We start from the raw sequence: 17,071 nt of genomic DNA, 5'->3' as shown, positions 1-17,071 counted from the left end.
ATCTCCATTTTAAATCATGGTATGAACTCTGCCATTTTTAAAGGTGAAAAACAAAGTAAGAACTGATATTTTAAAGTGTTCTCAAGTACCAGTACAAAGAATATGAGCTAGGAGAGTGTTAAATTACAAGCCATCTGTTCTGATCATTTACGATGTGATTTCTCTAATCTCCTTCAATACTACATAACATCTCTGTGGCAACACGGTGACTACAAATGCAAGTTTGGTGGGCCAATCGTGCACTCAGTCTGTTCACACAACAGAAAACCAGACTGGTCAGTGAGCTCCTCAATGAGCCAGAGTCTTCTCCTTCAGGAAGGATGTCCCGTCATAAACGGACCACATTCACATTCTCCATTCCCTCCAGGCATGTAAGTGAAATGATTCTGCACATTGCACGTATCATACCTTACCCAAAACTGGCCATGGCCCCATAACCCATAACCAATATGTGCACCTCGGCATGACCAGGGGTTCCTCTTCCTAGCTGTGCATCTGAGTTACCAGTAAGGCTTTTTCAAAATACGGATTCTAAGGCCCTATTCTAGAACTACTAAATGAGAATTGCTGGAGATTTGTAATTTTTTTTAACTTTTTAGGTGATTCTGATACAGGCTGGGTTAAGGAACCACCGGTATAAATCACAACAGGCATTTACTTTGCCTCTCCTTGGAGCTTGCCCAGGGCCAGAGGCCCAGCAGCTCACACTCACAGGAAACAATTATGACCCAAAGACCCAGAACCAGAACACAGTCTACACAAGGTACTACGCCAACACTGATGGCCAGGGAGGCCAGAAGACAGACAGGTGGTTTCCTAAAGGAAGTGATGCTTGAGCTCAGTCAGTTATAGGAAAACCAGGAAGAGGAGGGAACACCAAACACACAGACAGGGGCAAGAACACAGACACAGCGTGGGGTGTGCGATGGGCCTTCGAGAGGCTGACGGGGCAAGTGGTCCAGAAGCTTCCCTTGAGGCCAGCCAGCCCAGCTAGGGTGGATGGACTGACCCAGTGTGAAACTCAGAAAACTGCATTTGTGACTCACACGCAGCCTTGGTTGCAAAGCACATCCCTACACCAGGTAAAGAAAAACAGGATTTGGGGGTGGTATAAAGAGAATTAAAAATGACTCTGCCCTAGCTTTAGCAAAATCCTCATCTGTAAACAGGAAAAATACTATGTATGTCAAAAAATGTGTGATAAGTGAGAGATAATAGACTAGGTCTTTTTAAGAGCATCTCAAATTTCATTTTCACCTTGAGAGCAATTCCAATTAGGTGGACTTGAGCTAGTTGATCACCTCTTATAATTTTAATTTCTAAATTATTCCCCAGCACATTTTTAAAAAGAGGCCAGAAGAGAGAATCTGCCTAATCATCTTGCCTCTTTAGAATACGAACTCCCACTGGCCAGAATATTATTTTTGCCTTCTCCAGCTGTATGGCACCTGGCATACTGACACTGCTCAAAGGATAAACAGCTCATTCATTACACAGTGCCCTGTATATTAAATAATGCCCATAAAGTCCTTTGAAGATGAAAACCACTTCAAGTGCTAAGTAATTCTGAGCTAGGCATTTGAAACTGAGAAACAAAGATGACAGACCAAACATCATAAAAAGGTCACCACCCAGCAGGAAGGCTCTCGTTCCACCAGACCTCTGGTCCCCTTGCAGGCATGCTACACACAGCAGACAAAACCCCAACCTGCTTTACATGTTTTTAATGTATATAATCAGGAGAAAAAGTTTCAAAATGCTAAAAAGAACGAAAGCCTTCAGTGGTTCCTTTCTTTCAGGGACCATGCCCAAAAGTAATTTCAAAGCCACACAAATTCTTCTTCTTTCTGAGACATCTCCTTTTAAGTGACGCTAACATGCTCTCTATGAAGTATCAACTCAATTCTGTAACAGGCACAATGAAAATTCTTGAACAGAGCATATGCGGTTTTATGCAAATTAATACAGTTTCGGTCTTGGAGTCTAACACGTACTCCTGGTCGTGTATGCGAGTGAGCAGAGCTGACTCCAATGTTGCAAAATACAGAACTCACACCAGCAGGAGAACGCGGGGTGCAACTGTTAATGTCCAGGCCACGTTCAGTAGGAGCAGAGCACAAGCTCCTCTCCCTTCAACTCCCCCAGGACGCTACGAGGGAGACTAAGTATCACCAGCTTGAACCACTTCAGGTGGGCCCTTCGCTGTCCCCAAATACACCACTTACTGGGAAGCAAAGTTCGTCCTTTTCTTTTTGACTGAGACTCCCTGAAATTTTCAACGGGACAGTTAATCCAACGTTTTCTAAGAAATTACCAAAGGTACCATCAAATCACAACTGAAGCCCAACCAGATCTTATCCACAACGCCCTCCTTCAAAGAAGAGTGACTTCTTTTTCCTCTCCCTGACACCAAAAAAAGGGACATAGAAAGCTCCCTGAATGGCGTCACGTACCTCAGTGTGATATGCATGGCGCAGCGGGAGAAACCATCCGCAGGCATCTGCTTTCCACCGGGACACCCACCTGGGGGAGAACACCACTGCACTCGACATCCTCCTGGCCACCCCTAATAGCTACTAACCTACAGGAAGTTAAAAACCCTCTCTGAGTCCCCTCCCTCAGGTATAAAATTGGATGTCACTGCCTACCTTGCAGAGGGCTATGAAAATTAAACAGCTGGTGGCTTAAGTACACAATAAATGAAGCTGTTTAAGAATCTGAAATATTGCCAATTTAGCCATAACTTTTTTTATTGATATGTAACTCACATACTATAAAATTTTCCCTTGTAAAGTGTATAATTCAGTGGGGTTTAGTTTATTCACAATGTGTGCAACCACCACCACTAGCTAATTCCAGAACGTCTTCAGCACCCAAAAGTCCTTCCCCAGAATGCTTGACCAATTAGCAATCATGACCTTTTACTCTCCAAATTTTCTAAACCAAAAGGCTTTCACCCTTAAAACATTAATAAGCAAATTATGATTCTTCTTGCTAAAATGTCTAGTTGTAGGAAGGGCCTGTAGAGGTACAGAGACTAAATACTCCAGAGCACACTCTAACAAGCATGAGGACAGTCACAGAAAATACAGAACACAATACATGAAATCGAGACTGTCTCCCCAAAACAAGGGCCCATGTTCTATGTCATCATTTAATGGAGCAAAACATTGAACAGTCAATATTCACTTTGCCTGTAACATAAGAAAGATCTGCACCCAGTGGTCTACGGTTTCTAGAACTGAGTGCACACACACACACGTCCCAGAAACCCCACACTAAAGCAGACACTACACAGCGGCATGAAATTTACTGCAGGTGGTTTCTGGGAAGAAACATTTGGTCAATGAAGGGCAGCAAGCAGGTCTCCCAAGTCGTGACTCATGACTTCCTCCAGAGGGACTCAGCTCCTTCCCCTACTCGGAGCATGTGATGGATTCCTGTGAAAAGACCACCCCTGCCCCATCCTCATCCTAACACACACCTGGTCCCAGGCCATCCCTCACGTCTCATCATTCATTCTTATTATCTCAACACTTTCCTTTTTCCTCCTCTCTTCCAGCAATTAGTATATGGAAATGAAGATGATAAACTGTTTTTCCCACAACAGGTGTCAGCTTTATAAACCATACTTATTAGAAATCAATCTCCCTTTCTTTTTTGGCAACTCCTTATATTTCAATTTTGCACTTCCACATCCCCAGAAAGTGAGCTGTTGATGGAGTCTGGCAGCTCTTTTCTTAAACATGCCTCGGGGGAGTTCCAGCGCATGACTTCATCTGTTTTCTTTGGGTGACTAAGTGACAAGGCAAAGAGCTGAACAGAAGCTGACCACTGACTGCCGATTTGAACAGTTTCAACTTGAAGATGTAGGTTCCTTTTAATCACAGTGGTATGGCTTAGCACTCTGAAACTGCTTACTGCATTTTCTAGGACTGAGGAAATCAGCAAAGACACTGAGGATAAAAGGAGCCTTCACTGTCAGAGAAGGGAATTACAAATTTGGGAAAGGCAAGACTGAAATGCAGTTTGTAGTACTGGACTGGAATTGAAGGCATGAGTATCAACTCATGGTTATTATTCTAGACAGACAGGTGCACAAAAAGACAGCGGCATGTGTGTATGTGACACCATGTGTGTGTGCATATACATGTATGTGTGGACGTACACACATACTCCCCACTTCCTAGCTCTGTGCACTGAGAGGTTCTAGAAGCAACGAAACCCCTGTAGCAATAAGTACACTTAGTGCCCAGACTGAGTTTCTTAATGCTGTTTTCTGCTAAAATGAACCAGGGCTCCTTGGAGAAACAGCTGATTTCAGGGCTGGAGTAAGGAAAGGACAACATAAGCCTGGAATATTTTACTGTGTCAGAAAATAACAAAGTGCCCCAAAAATGATGGGAACATGTCACAAAAGATAAAAGAGCCAGTCTGAAAGGACATCATGGCCAGATCTTGGACAAGTTGAGCATCAAACTAAATAATGATAACAAAGGATTATAACCCACTGAATAAGACAGGAATTCATGAGGCCACACTTATATAAATAAATAAGTAGGGCAGAAGGAGAGGCTCTGCCTTACGGTCGAAAACCAACGAAATACAGAAGACATAATGAAGTTAGAAAATCACCATTTTGCAACCATCGTAGTAATGACTGATTCAGGCAAAAGTCATCAACGGAGACAACCAGCAAATGAAAGTCGGGAAAAGAACAGGATTTTACATAGTCTCAAATTATCTCCCCACAAGACACTAATTACAAGGGAAAAATACAGTGGAGAAACCTGGTAGTCACCACCTAAATCAAATGACCAAACTGAACAAACGTCCCACAATGGGGCAGCTGACAGCTGTGTCCCTGTCAGGGCACCCGGGGAAGGACACAGCCCTTATGCCAGAAATGCACGACCTGAACCCAGAAATCATACAAACCAAACCAAGGGACAGCCTTCCACAGAAGTGACCAGAATCTTCAAAAATATCAAAGCAACAAAAGAGACAGGCTGGGGAGATGTTCCAAATTAAAACGAAAGAGACATGACAACCAAATGCAATATGTGGTCCTGGATAGAGTGCTGGGCCACCAATATATTTTTAATCGCCAACAGTTTCTGGAAGAACGGGTAAAATGTTATTAAAGTCAGCAGATTTGTATAATAATATTATATCAAAGTTAACGATTTGGGTCACTACTGTAAGAGAACGTCCTTGCTCTTAAGACAATACTATCAAGCCACCTTTTACAGATAAGGGCACCCTCACCTTGCAACTTACTCTCAAATGGTTCAGAAACAAAGTAATATGTAAATTTAATATATACAAAATATATATGTATGTGTATGTGTGTGTGTATCTAGAGGGGCGTGGGGAGGGGAGGGGTAGGTGATGCACCTGAGGTGAAACAGTAATAACAACTGGGGAATCTGAGTTCTTTAAACATGAATACTGGCTTCTCAAAACAAACTTACCTGCTCCCGCCCCTCAAAAAGAAAACCTCAACGAACTTTAAATATAATCAACAATGAAGACATGAAGCAACTAAATAGCCAAAAATGATACATACAGTGAAATCTCAATTTGACTAAGTTGATATGAATTTCAGCCTTGTACCTCCTTTGTTGGTTTAAAATCAAAGATAAACTACAACAGCATGTCAAAAGCACATACTCTCCCATTAAACAGCAGGCCAATCCTACTTTTGTAATTCTAGAAATTTTTTAAAAGTGAGAATTAAACAAAAATGAAAAAACCTGAAACTTAGAAACTCCTTGAGTAAACCAGGAGGAAATGAAAAGCAGATTTTAAGAGTACAATACACCTTCCAGTTATATAATGTCTACATCCAAGACACCAGCATTTCAACCATCCTCTGACTGAAACAGTAAAAGTCCAAGGCAGATGTGGAGTTACTCAGAGACACATGACAACAGATCACGTTCTCAGTGTGGAAATGCTGCTGGGACCTGCACGTGCAGTAAACCTGAAGCATCGAATAAAATCAGGCTACAGTTTGGGGAGGGAGGGGCAGGTGAGGTGTGACTGACGAAAATGCACCCCACATGTAGGAAAACCTAGAACACATGCCCGATAGTTATCTCACTAAAAGAGGATGGTGGAAAATAAATCTATTCCCCATGACCACAACATTCATCATCTATGGGCACGTTTCCATGAATAACAGCAAAGAAATGAGTGGCTGCAACAAAATAGCTACACAGAAAGAACCCAGGAGTGACCACACCCACCTTATAATAAAACTGTCCCCGACAAAGCAGCTTAACAGCCTCTGGCCCCTCCCCACTCCCCAACCCGTGCTCCCTTCCTCAGTCAGAAAGAAAGCCCCAGTAATCTTTATAAGGTGTCACACACATCAACCCGCTGAAAAAACTTCCCTCCCCGGCCAGCCTCTCCCCACCCTTCCCAAACTTCCCTCCGCTAACCTTGACAGCTGACCTTGACCACCGCAGACACTTCCTCCCCGGCAAAGTCCACACAGCCAGGGAAACAGGGACCAGCACTTCCACAGGAGTCCTCCCCAGACAGAAACAGCTGGGAGCCAGGAAAACTCAATACACCTCAGTGGGAAAGCTGGGGTTACCAGGGTTATTTATGTAAAAAGGAACATCATTTTTAATTAGGTGACAAAAGGAAAGGCACAGAAGCTAAATTATAGGGCTCAGACCAACGTGAAAAAAATGCTTGCTCTATCCTGGAATCTTTCATTCCACTTTTGTTTGGTGTGAGACTTCTAAATTACAGCGTCCGTCCTCAACACACAAGGATATACATATTCAGTTTTAAAGATTTGAAAGTTACAACACAGTACCTTGTGGGATGCTGTACAGAGGGAGGGTCATTTCTACTCTCTCCCTCCATCAGGGAAGGAAAGGGCATGTCGGGGCTTTGTGGTCTGGCAGCCATGGGTTTAAATTCCAGCTTGAGCCCCTACAAGCACTGCAAACTGGGGCAGTCATTCAACCTCCCCAGAGGCTGAGATCCTCATCCTAACCCAGAAATAGCATCCACCTGCTGGAAGGGGGATTTGATTTTACATAAGAAAACGTATATAAAACACCTGCACAGCATCTCGAATCACAGGCACTCAGATGGTAGCAGCAGTAGAGAGAATAGTTAAGAGAAAGACTTTACCAGGTTTTCTTGAAGGACAGGACTGACATTAATAACATGTGGAGACAAGAAAATAAACCTATTTTAAATATCATCCTCTGATCTTACAAGCAGGTTACTGCTTTCTGGATGCACTTATTTTACCCGCTTATGGAGCCTAATTCCAAAGGTGTTACCTGACCCCTGACGGCTGGGGGTCCTGCCTCCCACGCTGCTCTGGCAGCTGCTGCTAAAGATTTAGGTTACCGCAAAGCTCGTGGAGAGGCAGAGGGCTGTTCCAAGACTGCCCGTCATCCTACTTGCCCTTAAAACAGCCCCCGATCCACACTGCAAGCTGTCACGGGAAATCTACCATCATCCCACCTTAATCCTGCATAGGGTCTACAGTCAAAGGTTTCCAGTAATTTGGTTCAGGGGGGCAGTTCCCATCTCACCAACAGGCTGTCCCCTTCTGTGTGTTCAGCAACCAGCAGAGCTGAGACAGGACCTATAAGCAATGCCATGGAGACGAGAGATGCCCAACAACGAACCCTGCAGATCCTGCATCTCTCGGACTGCGGTTAAATATCAGGAAAGAAACAGGTACACAGCCAGCTAACAAAAGGCTGAAGCTCACGAGTCCCGTCAGGAGCTGCTCTCCCGGAGGCTCCCATCCAGGGACACGTGAACGGAACTGTCACGGGAAGGAAACAGATTGGCCTGGAAACCATCGAATTAGCACCGGTTCTCAACGGTCCTGAACCCAAGATGTATTAAGACAGTGCAACAACATTTCAATGGAGGTGAAATAACTCCGAAATAAATGTGTGAAACATACTCTGCCTCGGTGCAATCTGGCTTTTTGGAGCTAGTAAGGGTCCCCTGCATGCCAGCTATCATCACTGTGATCCTGAAAAGGGCAGAGAGAGCTGGAAGGTATTTCTCATAATCATGAATTAAAATAAATAAATAAATAAAGCTACCTACAAGCAAGAAACATCTATTTGTTTAGTATTAGACATGAAAAATCTGTTCGTTATTAGGATGCCAAAATATTAGACAATTTAAACTTTAGAGATTTCATTGTATGAGTGACTCTAGTTCAGTAGAAATACTTACAGCAACATTCTAATCAAAGTATTGCTTCCCAATATATTTGTGTGCACCTTCAGAATGAATAATAGACGAATTGTACTTTTGGGTCCTTATCATTTAAAAGCTAAACTAATAAAGTTATCCAAAAAACAACATGTATTTTGTTATTCCTGAAGATCCTAGCACATCTGCCATGAAGGACAAGGATTAACTGAGAGTAAAAGCAAGTAAGAAAACATACAACTTTCAGAATCCAAATGACCCAGGAGTACCCTGCTTGGGTTTGCAGACACGGCGTTCAACAGCAGCAGCAATGAAGGAAAAAGGAATCCCGGAAGATGTGGATCAGCGCGAGAAGAGGAAGTGAAGTAAAAGGAATCAACGATGGAAAACAATTGTAAATATATACTGTTTTGACCAACCTCTCACAGACTTTTCATAGGCATAAATTTCAAATTAAAATTAAAACACACGTCATTTATACATGCCTCTTCACATATACTAAGAAACATGGGTTCTTTTAAAATAGATTTCAAACATCAGTCTTTGTGGGACTTCCTTGGTGGCGCAGTGGTTAAGAACCCACCTGCCAGTGCAGGGGACACAGGTTCGAGCCCTGGTCCAGGAAGATCCCACATGCCGCGGAGTAACTAAGCTCGTGTGCCACAACTACTGAGCCTGCGCTCTAGAGCCCACGAGCCACAACTACTGAGCCCGCGTGCCGCAACTACTAAAGCCCACGCACCTAGAGCCCGTGCTCCGCAACAAGAGAAGCCACCGCAATGAAGAGTAGTCCCCGCTCACCACAACTAGAGAATGCCCACGCACAGCAACGAAGACCCAATGCAGCCAAAAATAAATAAATAAATAAATAAATATTTTTAAAACTCAGTCTCTGATATATTCATTTCTTCTTGTACTGAAACCACCCATTCCACAGAATTCCAAAGTGGGGTGTTTTACGACTTTTCCAAGATACACACACACACACACACACACAAAGAGAAACGAGACACCAACAAAACCTATCTAAAAATATTTGAGGATTATACTTTTAAATTTGAATCGTGTTTTTCTCAAGTTCAGCTTTATTTTATGGTTATGAGTCAAGCGGGGAAACTAACACTTTATAAATTCCTTTGTTAACCATCAACACTGTGAAATACAGAGCTTCAGAGTCAATTACACACAGAAAGGTCCATGAACAGAGGGCAAATGACCTCACATAAGTATTAATGCAGGAACAACACCCCCTCCCCCAAATGAAACTTATTCCCAGAAATTCCTTCTTCAACACCAGGAATGTCGAGGCACAGCGGACCACCCTGCATGTGCTACTCTTTTACTATCTGGACAGCAGCAAAACTCACTGGAGTGGGAAAATTGGAAGCAGGTGACTGTGTGTATCTAAAGACAGTTTTTTTAAGTCAGCAGACTTGACTTATATGCCACATGGACTCCCAAGTTACGCTTCTTACAGAATCGAAGAAAAGGATCTTTACTTCCCCGTAATTATCTTCAAAGTCTCCCTAGGCGACCCCTAGAAGTTTCAGGAAGTTTGGTCCCATCTAGGTCAGTCTGACTCTTACTATCTTTAAAATCAATAAAAAATCTTTCTAAAATAACTCAGTTTTGTTCAAGTTTACCTAGATAAATGACTTCCATTAGATTTGACTTTTGTTGGTATCTCACAGTTTTTATTTGCATTTCCTTGAATATGTGTTGGCCATTTTGTACTTTGAATTGTCTGTCTATTTCCCTTTTGGATTGCTTCCTTATTGATTTGAAGAAGCCTTTTTTTAACCGTGTATATTAATTCTTTGTCTGATTTGTAATATAAATATTTTCCCCCAGTTTGTGGTTAGCCTTTTTTTAATGTTATGTTTTACATTATAATACAGTACAACTGGATTCTTTTTTCCACATACAGTTCTATGAATTTTAATATATAGAATCACCACCACAGCCAGGATACAAAACAGTTCCATCATCCCTCAAAATGCCCCTTACACTGCCCCTCTGTAGTCACGCTCTCCCCACCCCTAATTCCTGGCAATCAACCAATCTGTTCTCTGTCCCTGCAATTCTATTTTTTTGAGAATGTCATACAAGTAGAATCCTATGTAACCTTCTGAAACAGGCTTCCTTCACTCGGCATCAGCTGAATGGATGTACCACAGTTTATCTGTTCACACCTACTCCTTTTAATGCTAACAACCACAGCAGACAGCAAAGGGCCTTAGCCCTTCCCAGCAGCCGGACAGGAACAGAGCAGCATACCAAGTACCTTCCTGAGATTGAAGGAAAAGAGGGGAGGGCCATGCAGCTGGCAGGACCTTGCAGAAACCCCTCCTGAACAGAAACCGAGCGCAATTCATCGCTGTCCACAACAGGGCTACAAACTGTAAGAAAATAAGCCTGATGAACTCACGCGGACACTGCTAACGCAAAGTACCCTACACCAAGAACCTATTCTGTGTGTTCACTAACGTTTCCATTAAAGCTTCCCCTGTCAGGGTAACTGTTAAAATGTACTAATTTATGACAGAGCCCAAATAGTGTGATGCTTCCAAAACACAAGATCTGCTCTATAGATTACTCTGCAATCCTCCCCAACCAGAGAAGAGTAGACGTGTGGCTGATCAAAAAAGTCAGTAATCTACAATTCAAGTATATTTATCACCAAAGGGAGGTTTCATATTGCCAGAGCACATCTGGCATTAGATCAAATAGTCCAGACTGACCAGAAGGTCTCACAAGGGAAAAACCCCAGCAACCCCAGAGAAACGCCTTTCTCCAGCTCAAGCCCCTACACCTTGCGCTTGGAAAGTCCACACACCCTACTCTCACTCTCGCTCTCGCCCCAGACATATATAACCTTTCCCAGAGGGCAGGTGGTTCAGAACTTGGGTTTCCAGGGGCTTCCTTACATGGAGAAGGAACAAAAAAGAGGAAATTAAGGTAACAACTATTCCATAAGCAAACTGAGTGCTTCCATTACCAAATGAGAAGGGAACATGAGACTCAGGCACTCGCCAACCATTAACCACTGGAGCAAGAATTCCCATAAACAAGACCGTCTGCACGGAAGGCTCGAGGATGTCACAATGCTGGGAGACGGCATTGGAAACTCTAGCCAGGGTCTCCTCTTTATCAAGTGGCAGAGACGGAGTGACATCGCGGTCTGGTCGGGGCCAAGCACTGTGGCAGGAGCAGGGGCCAGAGGCTCAGGCAGGCAGTGCCTCCACAGCGGGTGCAGGAGCCCAGGGCCATGCGGAGCAGGCAGAGTCGAAGGCGCCCTGCGGGGTCCTGATCCACACAGCCTTGCTCCTTTCTGCTCCTCTGCCCTAATTCAGAGACACAGCGATAGCGATACCCAGAATGGCTCCAGGTGAATAATAATAATAATAATAAACAATACATCTGCCAGAATTGCCATTCGCAAGGCACACTGGGCAGATTCCCATGCATGCTCATCCCCTTGCCCATGGCCTGCTGGGCAGCTCAGCAGCAGAATCTGGAGGACAACTCTGTCTCTGTACCATCTAATTCCTCTTACCCCTTCTGCGCCCATGGGCCCATCCTGTTCACTGCCCACGAGGGAAGCTTCAGCGGGGCTGAGAAGCAGGGAGAAGATACAAAAGACAGCATCTCTGTCCACAAGACAAACAACACAGTCACCCCAATCAGTTCACCCAAGTCCACTCAGCTGAACACTCGCGACAGGAAGAAACGAGCAGCGGCGTCAGAGGTACCACTACCTTTCAGCGGAATGCACTAGGGTTCTCACCCGAAACCATTTCTTCACCATCCACAGAGTAGCTACTGCTCTGCCAGCGGCGCTACTAAAAATCTGTCAAGACAATGCACTTCAGGAAACAAAAACCAATTCATTATAGAACCGAGGAGGAAAGAAGGGGGTTGTTAAGACTGCTTTTCATAGTAAAACACAATTCATACCTAGCAACATAAGTGACTTTACTAGGCAGTAAAGTGTGGCTACTGAGTAAGACTTTGACTTTTCTCTGAAATTCCACCAAGGATATGAGAGAAAATTTTCTCAGTAGAGGAGTCAAGTAAATAAACTTAAATATCAGATAGAGCTGATTTAGATTATGACAGCTCCAAACACATCTTTCACTTAGAAACAAATCCCAACTCTATCATAACATTTAAGAGGTCTGAAAAGGCCATCCTAATCACGTATTTTTAATATACATTTGAAAAACATACTTAAACCACATGCCTCATCTCAAACAGAACCACTGGTTTCATTTAAATCTTGGTTAATCATTTAAATGGTTTAAATGGCTTCATCTAAATCTTCATTTGAATCTTGGATGGTTAAATCGCAAAGGAAAAAATATAATATTCCATGTCAATAAGTCAGTTTACAAGGTCTCAATGGAAAGTTTCCATCAATGATTGTTTTACTGCTCTTTGATTTCTTGAAAATCACTTACAGGATATTTTCAGCTATCTCTTTGCTCTCCTCTAAAACTGAGCCTCACTGTGCCACTGAGAAAGGGGAAACCAACCTTCACTATCAAGTTTCATTTTCTTCAACTTTCCTTTTCAAAACATTGAGGGTAACAAGGACCAACTGCTAATTATTATTGGTGCTCACAAAGACCAAAGCCGCCAGGCTTCTAAGTATACAAAGCAGCAGCAACTCAAGCTCAGAAGCCAGCTACTTACGTGGTGTTAGAAGCATAAATACAAAGACAAGTTCCCTCGATATTCCATGAGGAAACCATTATACCAACATAGAAGGATATGCAGACTGCTTCCTCACTAAGGAACAAGATTCGACTGTCTTCACATATTCCATTGGAAAGAGAAGCGCAGCAGCCAGGAGTCCAAAATAAGATTTAGTAATGAAAGGAACACAGCACGATGAGCCATGACGCTTCATAATAACCACAAACCCTGATTCTCTGCACATTCATTTAATGCCAACCTAAAACATGCCAAGCAGGTTAAAAATAATGCATTTATGTAAGTACCCCACACACACTCCAGAAAGGTTACAGGGAAAGCTCTGAAAGAATGACTTATTGCCACAAGAACAGAGCCCCAAAAGAGACTGGCAATAAAAGTGATTGGTCCCGGTGGGATTGAGAACTAATGTAGGCAAAGTCCTGGCCACGACAGGCATCCGTGAAAGAAGCCCAGAGTCAGGGGCATGTTTCCTGGCCCTGACCCCACCCTACCGGAGCTCCACTCTGAGCAAGTCATTCAACCTCCCTAGAAGCCTGCTTCCTCTTCCGTAACGTTTAAAAAAAAATTTTTAATGGACCAGCTCAGGTTTGTGATGCCTTTTTAAAAGAAAAGTGAAGAATAACCACTAGGTGCTGGGGGTTGAGAGGGAACTACAGAATCCAAGGAGGCAACAGCCCCTGAGCCATCTCCCCAGACCCTCTCCAAGTAAGTGCAGGAGTCCTGCCCCCAGCACCCAGCTCCGAACCCTGGCAGTTGGCAGTGCCCCTGCTTGAGTGTGTCCAGTAATCATGACAGCCCATTCTATGCCTGAACTGCTCTAATTATTTAAAAGTTCTATCAAGCTAAATTCGCCTTCTTTCATCCAACCATGGGTACCAGTTTTCAATCGGTGACTACAAGGATAAAATTTAATGCAGGACAGACAAGGAACAAAAAGGAGGAAAGAAAATAAGGTGGCCAAGCAAACGGTTCCAGGGCCAATAAATGAAAGGCAACCAGTAGAAACGCCTTGTCTAAGTCAGACTGGCAATCTTAAGTACCAGGCTCACAACACCCTGGAAAAATGTTCACACCCTGATCTGTCCACCCCCAGTCAACGAGAACCTATTTCCTGTGTTTCTACATCTTAGGAAAAAATGTTCGATTTTACTAACGGACTTGACCTCTCTGTTCAGCCATCCACATTCAATCCAAACTGCCCAGGAGGACCCCTGCCTGAGCCATTCTACCAGGTGAGGTCCCCACCCAGGGTCCTCCTGCTTCATCTGTCTAAACGTTCGTCCCATCCCACCCGACCAATCCAACTGAATGGTCCCTCTCCACCCTCCCTCTGCTAGATATCACTGCCCTAGATGTTGGAGCCAAGATCTAGGTCAGGGATTCAGAGTTGCCCAAAGGAGGAAAAAGTGCTTTTAAAAGATGTTCCAGGCTACCCCTGGGATGGGACGGCACAACTGCTGTCTACTTAAAATCTGCTCTGGTTCCTGATTCCAAGTCAGATAACTAAAGGGGCAGTTTGCCCAATCATTTTGGAAGGAGGAAGAAAGGAATAAACCCGTGGGCAGCACCGACTGGCTCTGCCCCAAACTGAACATGTACAGGAGACCGAGCAGAGGATCAAGAGCACAGGCCTAGGCATGGCCACCAACAGACTTACCTCGCCAGGTAAAGCCTGCGGAGAGCCACACTGACTGGGAGCAAGTTTTCTGGGAGCATCCAGTCCAACCTGATGTCTTTTGAGGCTCTTCTGAGCGAAAGAAGTGATTTCTCTACTATGCATAATAAAGATATGAGAAAGTCTGGTCTCAGAAAGCACCAAAAATTCCATCACCAGGGCACAGGTGCCTTTCTAAGAGAAAGGAGCTGAATTCTGCACAGAATCCATTATTCTGTGACAGGTGGTAAAGACAGAGAGAAGACAGGCTAGACTTAGCTGCAGGGCATGAAGGGAAGACGTCCCAGGTCTGCTATTAAGAGGTAAGACGGGGCTTCTCTATCGGGCTAGTTGCACCAAAAAAAGGCTTTCATTTGAAGGAATTCATGTTTTCCTAAACCTCTGCTTTCTGCGGGGACCTCTCGGGGAGAGGGAGCAGTGGGGAGTATATTAACCCCAAGCTGACAGTGTTGAGTCGGCGTATGTCACTCCCAGCCACAACCAACCTCTTATAATGACTCAAAAGTAACCCCACCTGACAAAGACCAAGAAAACGAGGGAAGACAGTACTAAACCAGGGATGCACCGGCACTGCTCACTTCTGCCTCCGACCATGGCCCTCCCGCTGCAAATTGCTCCCTGTGACCCGGATTACCGAACTGATCTCACCGAATCTGGCGACTTGATTTTGGAAGAGGCCACGAAGGAACGTGAGCCGCCGGCCTCCGGGGCGCTCCCCGTCGCAGGCCGCTCCCCCGACGTCCCCGGCCCAGCCGTCCTCCCGGGAGCCGCCGCCAGCACTCCGCACGCGCCCCGCGCCCGCCCGCCCGCCGCGGCCCCGACCTGGCCCACCCTCCTCGGCTCTCGAGCGCCGAGTCTGCATCCTCCCTGCCCCGCACCTGGCCCGCTGGGCGCTGCGCTCCGGGCTGCGGGCCCCGAGGCTGCCGCCGCCCGGACGCGCCAGCCAACGGGATTGGGCTCCGGGACGCGGGGCGCGGGACCAGCTCACGCGGGATCTGGGCCCGGGCGGGAGGAGGCGCCGCCGCCGGGGTCCCGGGGACGCCCTGTCACGCCTCCCGAGCCTCCTCCCCGCGGGCCGGCCGCAAAGCTCGCCTCTCCCGCGGCCACCCCCCTCCTCGCCCGAGAGACACCGGGCCACCTGGCACTGCCTCCCAGGCAGTGCCCCGCGAGTGCCGGCCCCGCGCCGCCCCCCCGGGGTCACCACGTTCCCAGATGTCCCTCCCGGGCCACCCCCGGAGACAATGGCTCACCCATTGCCCGGCCGGCCGCGCTTCATGTCTGACACCACCTCCCCTCCTCCCTGGGCGGTGGGTGCCATGGCTGCCCCGTTTCCCAGAAGTGTAGATCGAGTCTGGGGAGGTGACAGGCTAGAGGACCGAGCGAAGAAACCCGGCGGCTTACGGGGTCGACGAGGGGCCAGGGACAAATCACCCCCGGAGACCGGCCCAGATGAGAGCCCGCATTCCCGGGCCTGGCCCCGCCGCCCCCGTCCTCTCGGCCTCCGGGACAGGGGCCTCCGCCCTCGCCGTCCCCGCCGCCGCCTCCTTGGCCCTCCCTCGAAAGAGACAAAGAGCCGGCGCCCCAACCGGTGGAGCTGTAGCCTCCGGGGCGGGCGACGGGGAGATTTCACTCTGGAACGAGGGGCGGGCGCAGGGAAGGGCGAGCCGGCGGCGTCCGGGCCGAGCCGCGGCACGGGGGGCGGCGCAGGCAGCGGGACCCGCCGGTGTGGAGCCGGGAGCCCCGGCGCGGGGCAGCGGCCTGGGCGAGCGCGCTCCGGGCCCGACGGGCGGGCGAGCACCGGGCGCGCCAGGGCCCGCGGACCGCGCCTCCGCGGCGGGGTTGGCGGGGCGCGCGCGGGCAGCGGCGCAGTTGCACTCACCGGATCGGAAGAAGGCCGCGATGTCGGCCAGGTCCTTGGCCGCCTCCTCGGCCCCCTCGCCGGCGCCGCCCCCGCAGCCCGAGCTCACCGCGCTGGCCGTGGCGGCGGGGCCGGAGGACGCGGCGGGGGCGGCGGCGCCGCCGCTGCTGCCGCTCATGGCTGCGGCGGCGCCCGCGGCCGCGCCCGGCTCGGGCCCCGCGCCCCTAGCACCGCGCGCCGCCCGCTCCGCGCCTGGCCTGGCGGCGCCGAGCGCCCAGCTGCCCGCGCCCGGCGCGTGGACGCAGAGCCCCGGGGCGGCGGCGGGCGGCGGCGGCGGCGGCGGCGGCTCGGCCGGAGGAGCGCGCCCACATAGACGAGGACTCCGCCCGAGAGCCGCGAGCCGGCCGCGGGGCGGGGGCGCGGAGCCACGGCCTCGGCGGCGCCGGCCGGAGCGCGGGCAGCAGCGCGCACCGTGCCGGACACGCAGTCGCGAGGGCGGGGGCCCGTGGCCGGCGGGAGCTCCGGGATCACGGGCGCCGGCGACAGCCGCGAGCCTCCATCTTGGTTTCAAATGGGGAAGGAAGGAGGGGGAGGGGGGAAATCACGGC

General features: G+C 47.7%; 1 protein-coding gene across 3 annotated transcripts in view; it reads right to left on the bottom strand.

The window, feature by feature from the left end:
* The window catches only part of TRIO (trio Rho guanine nucleotide exchange factor), a 372,926-nt gene extending 356,285 nt beyond the window's left edge, over positions 1–16,641 (bottom strand). The window contains exon 1 of one of the 3 annotated variants that reach the window (XM_068535156.1): positions 16,485–16,641. In XM_068535156.1, coding sequence (XP_068391257.1) covers positions 16,485–16,641 — 157 coding nt within the window. Of the gene's footprint in view, positions 1–15,253; positions 15,468–15,855; positions 15,875–16,484 lie in introns of those variants that run through there. The other 2 variants (XM_068535157.1, XM_068535155.1) reach the window with 2 other exon arrangements.
* Positions 16,642–17,071: the final 430 nt, after the last annotated feature.

Source organism: Eschrichtius robustus, chromosome 2 (assembly GCF_028021215.1).
Source record: "Eschrichtius robustus isolate mEscRob2 chromosome 2, mEscRob2.pri, whole genome shotgun sequence".
Classification (NCBI taxonomy): domain Eukaryota; kingdom Metazoa; phylum Chordata; class Mammalia; order Artiodactyla; family Eschrichtiidae; genus Eschrichtius; species Eschrichtius robustus.
This window is presented reverse-complemented; position numbering and strand designations above follow the sequence as displayed.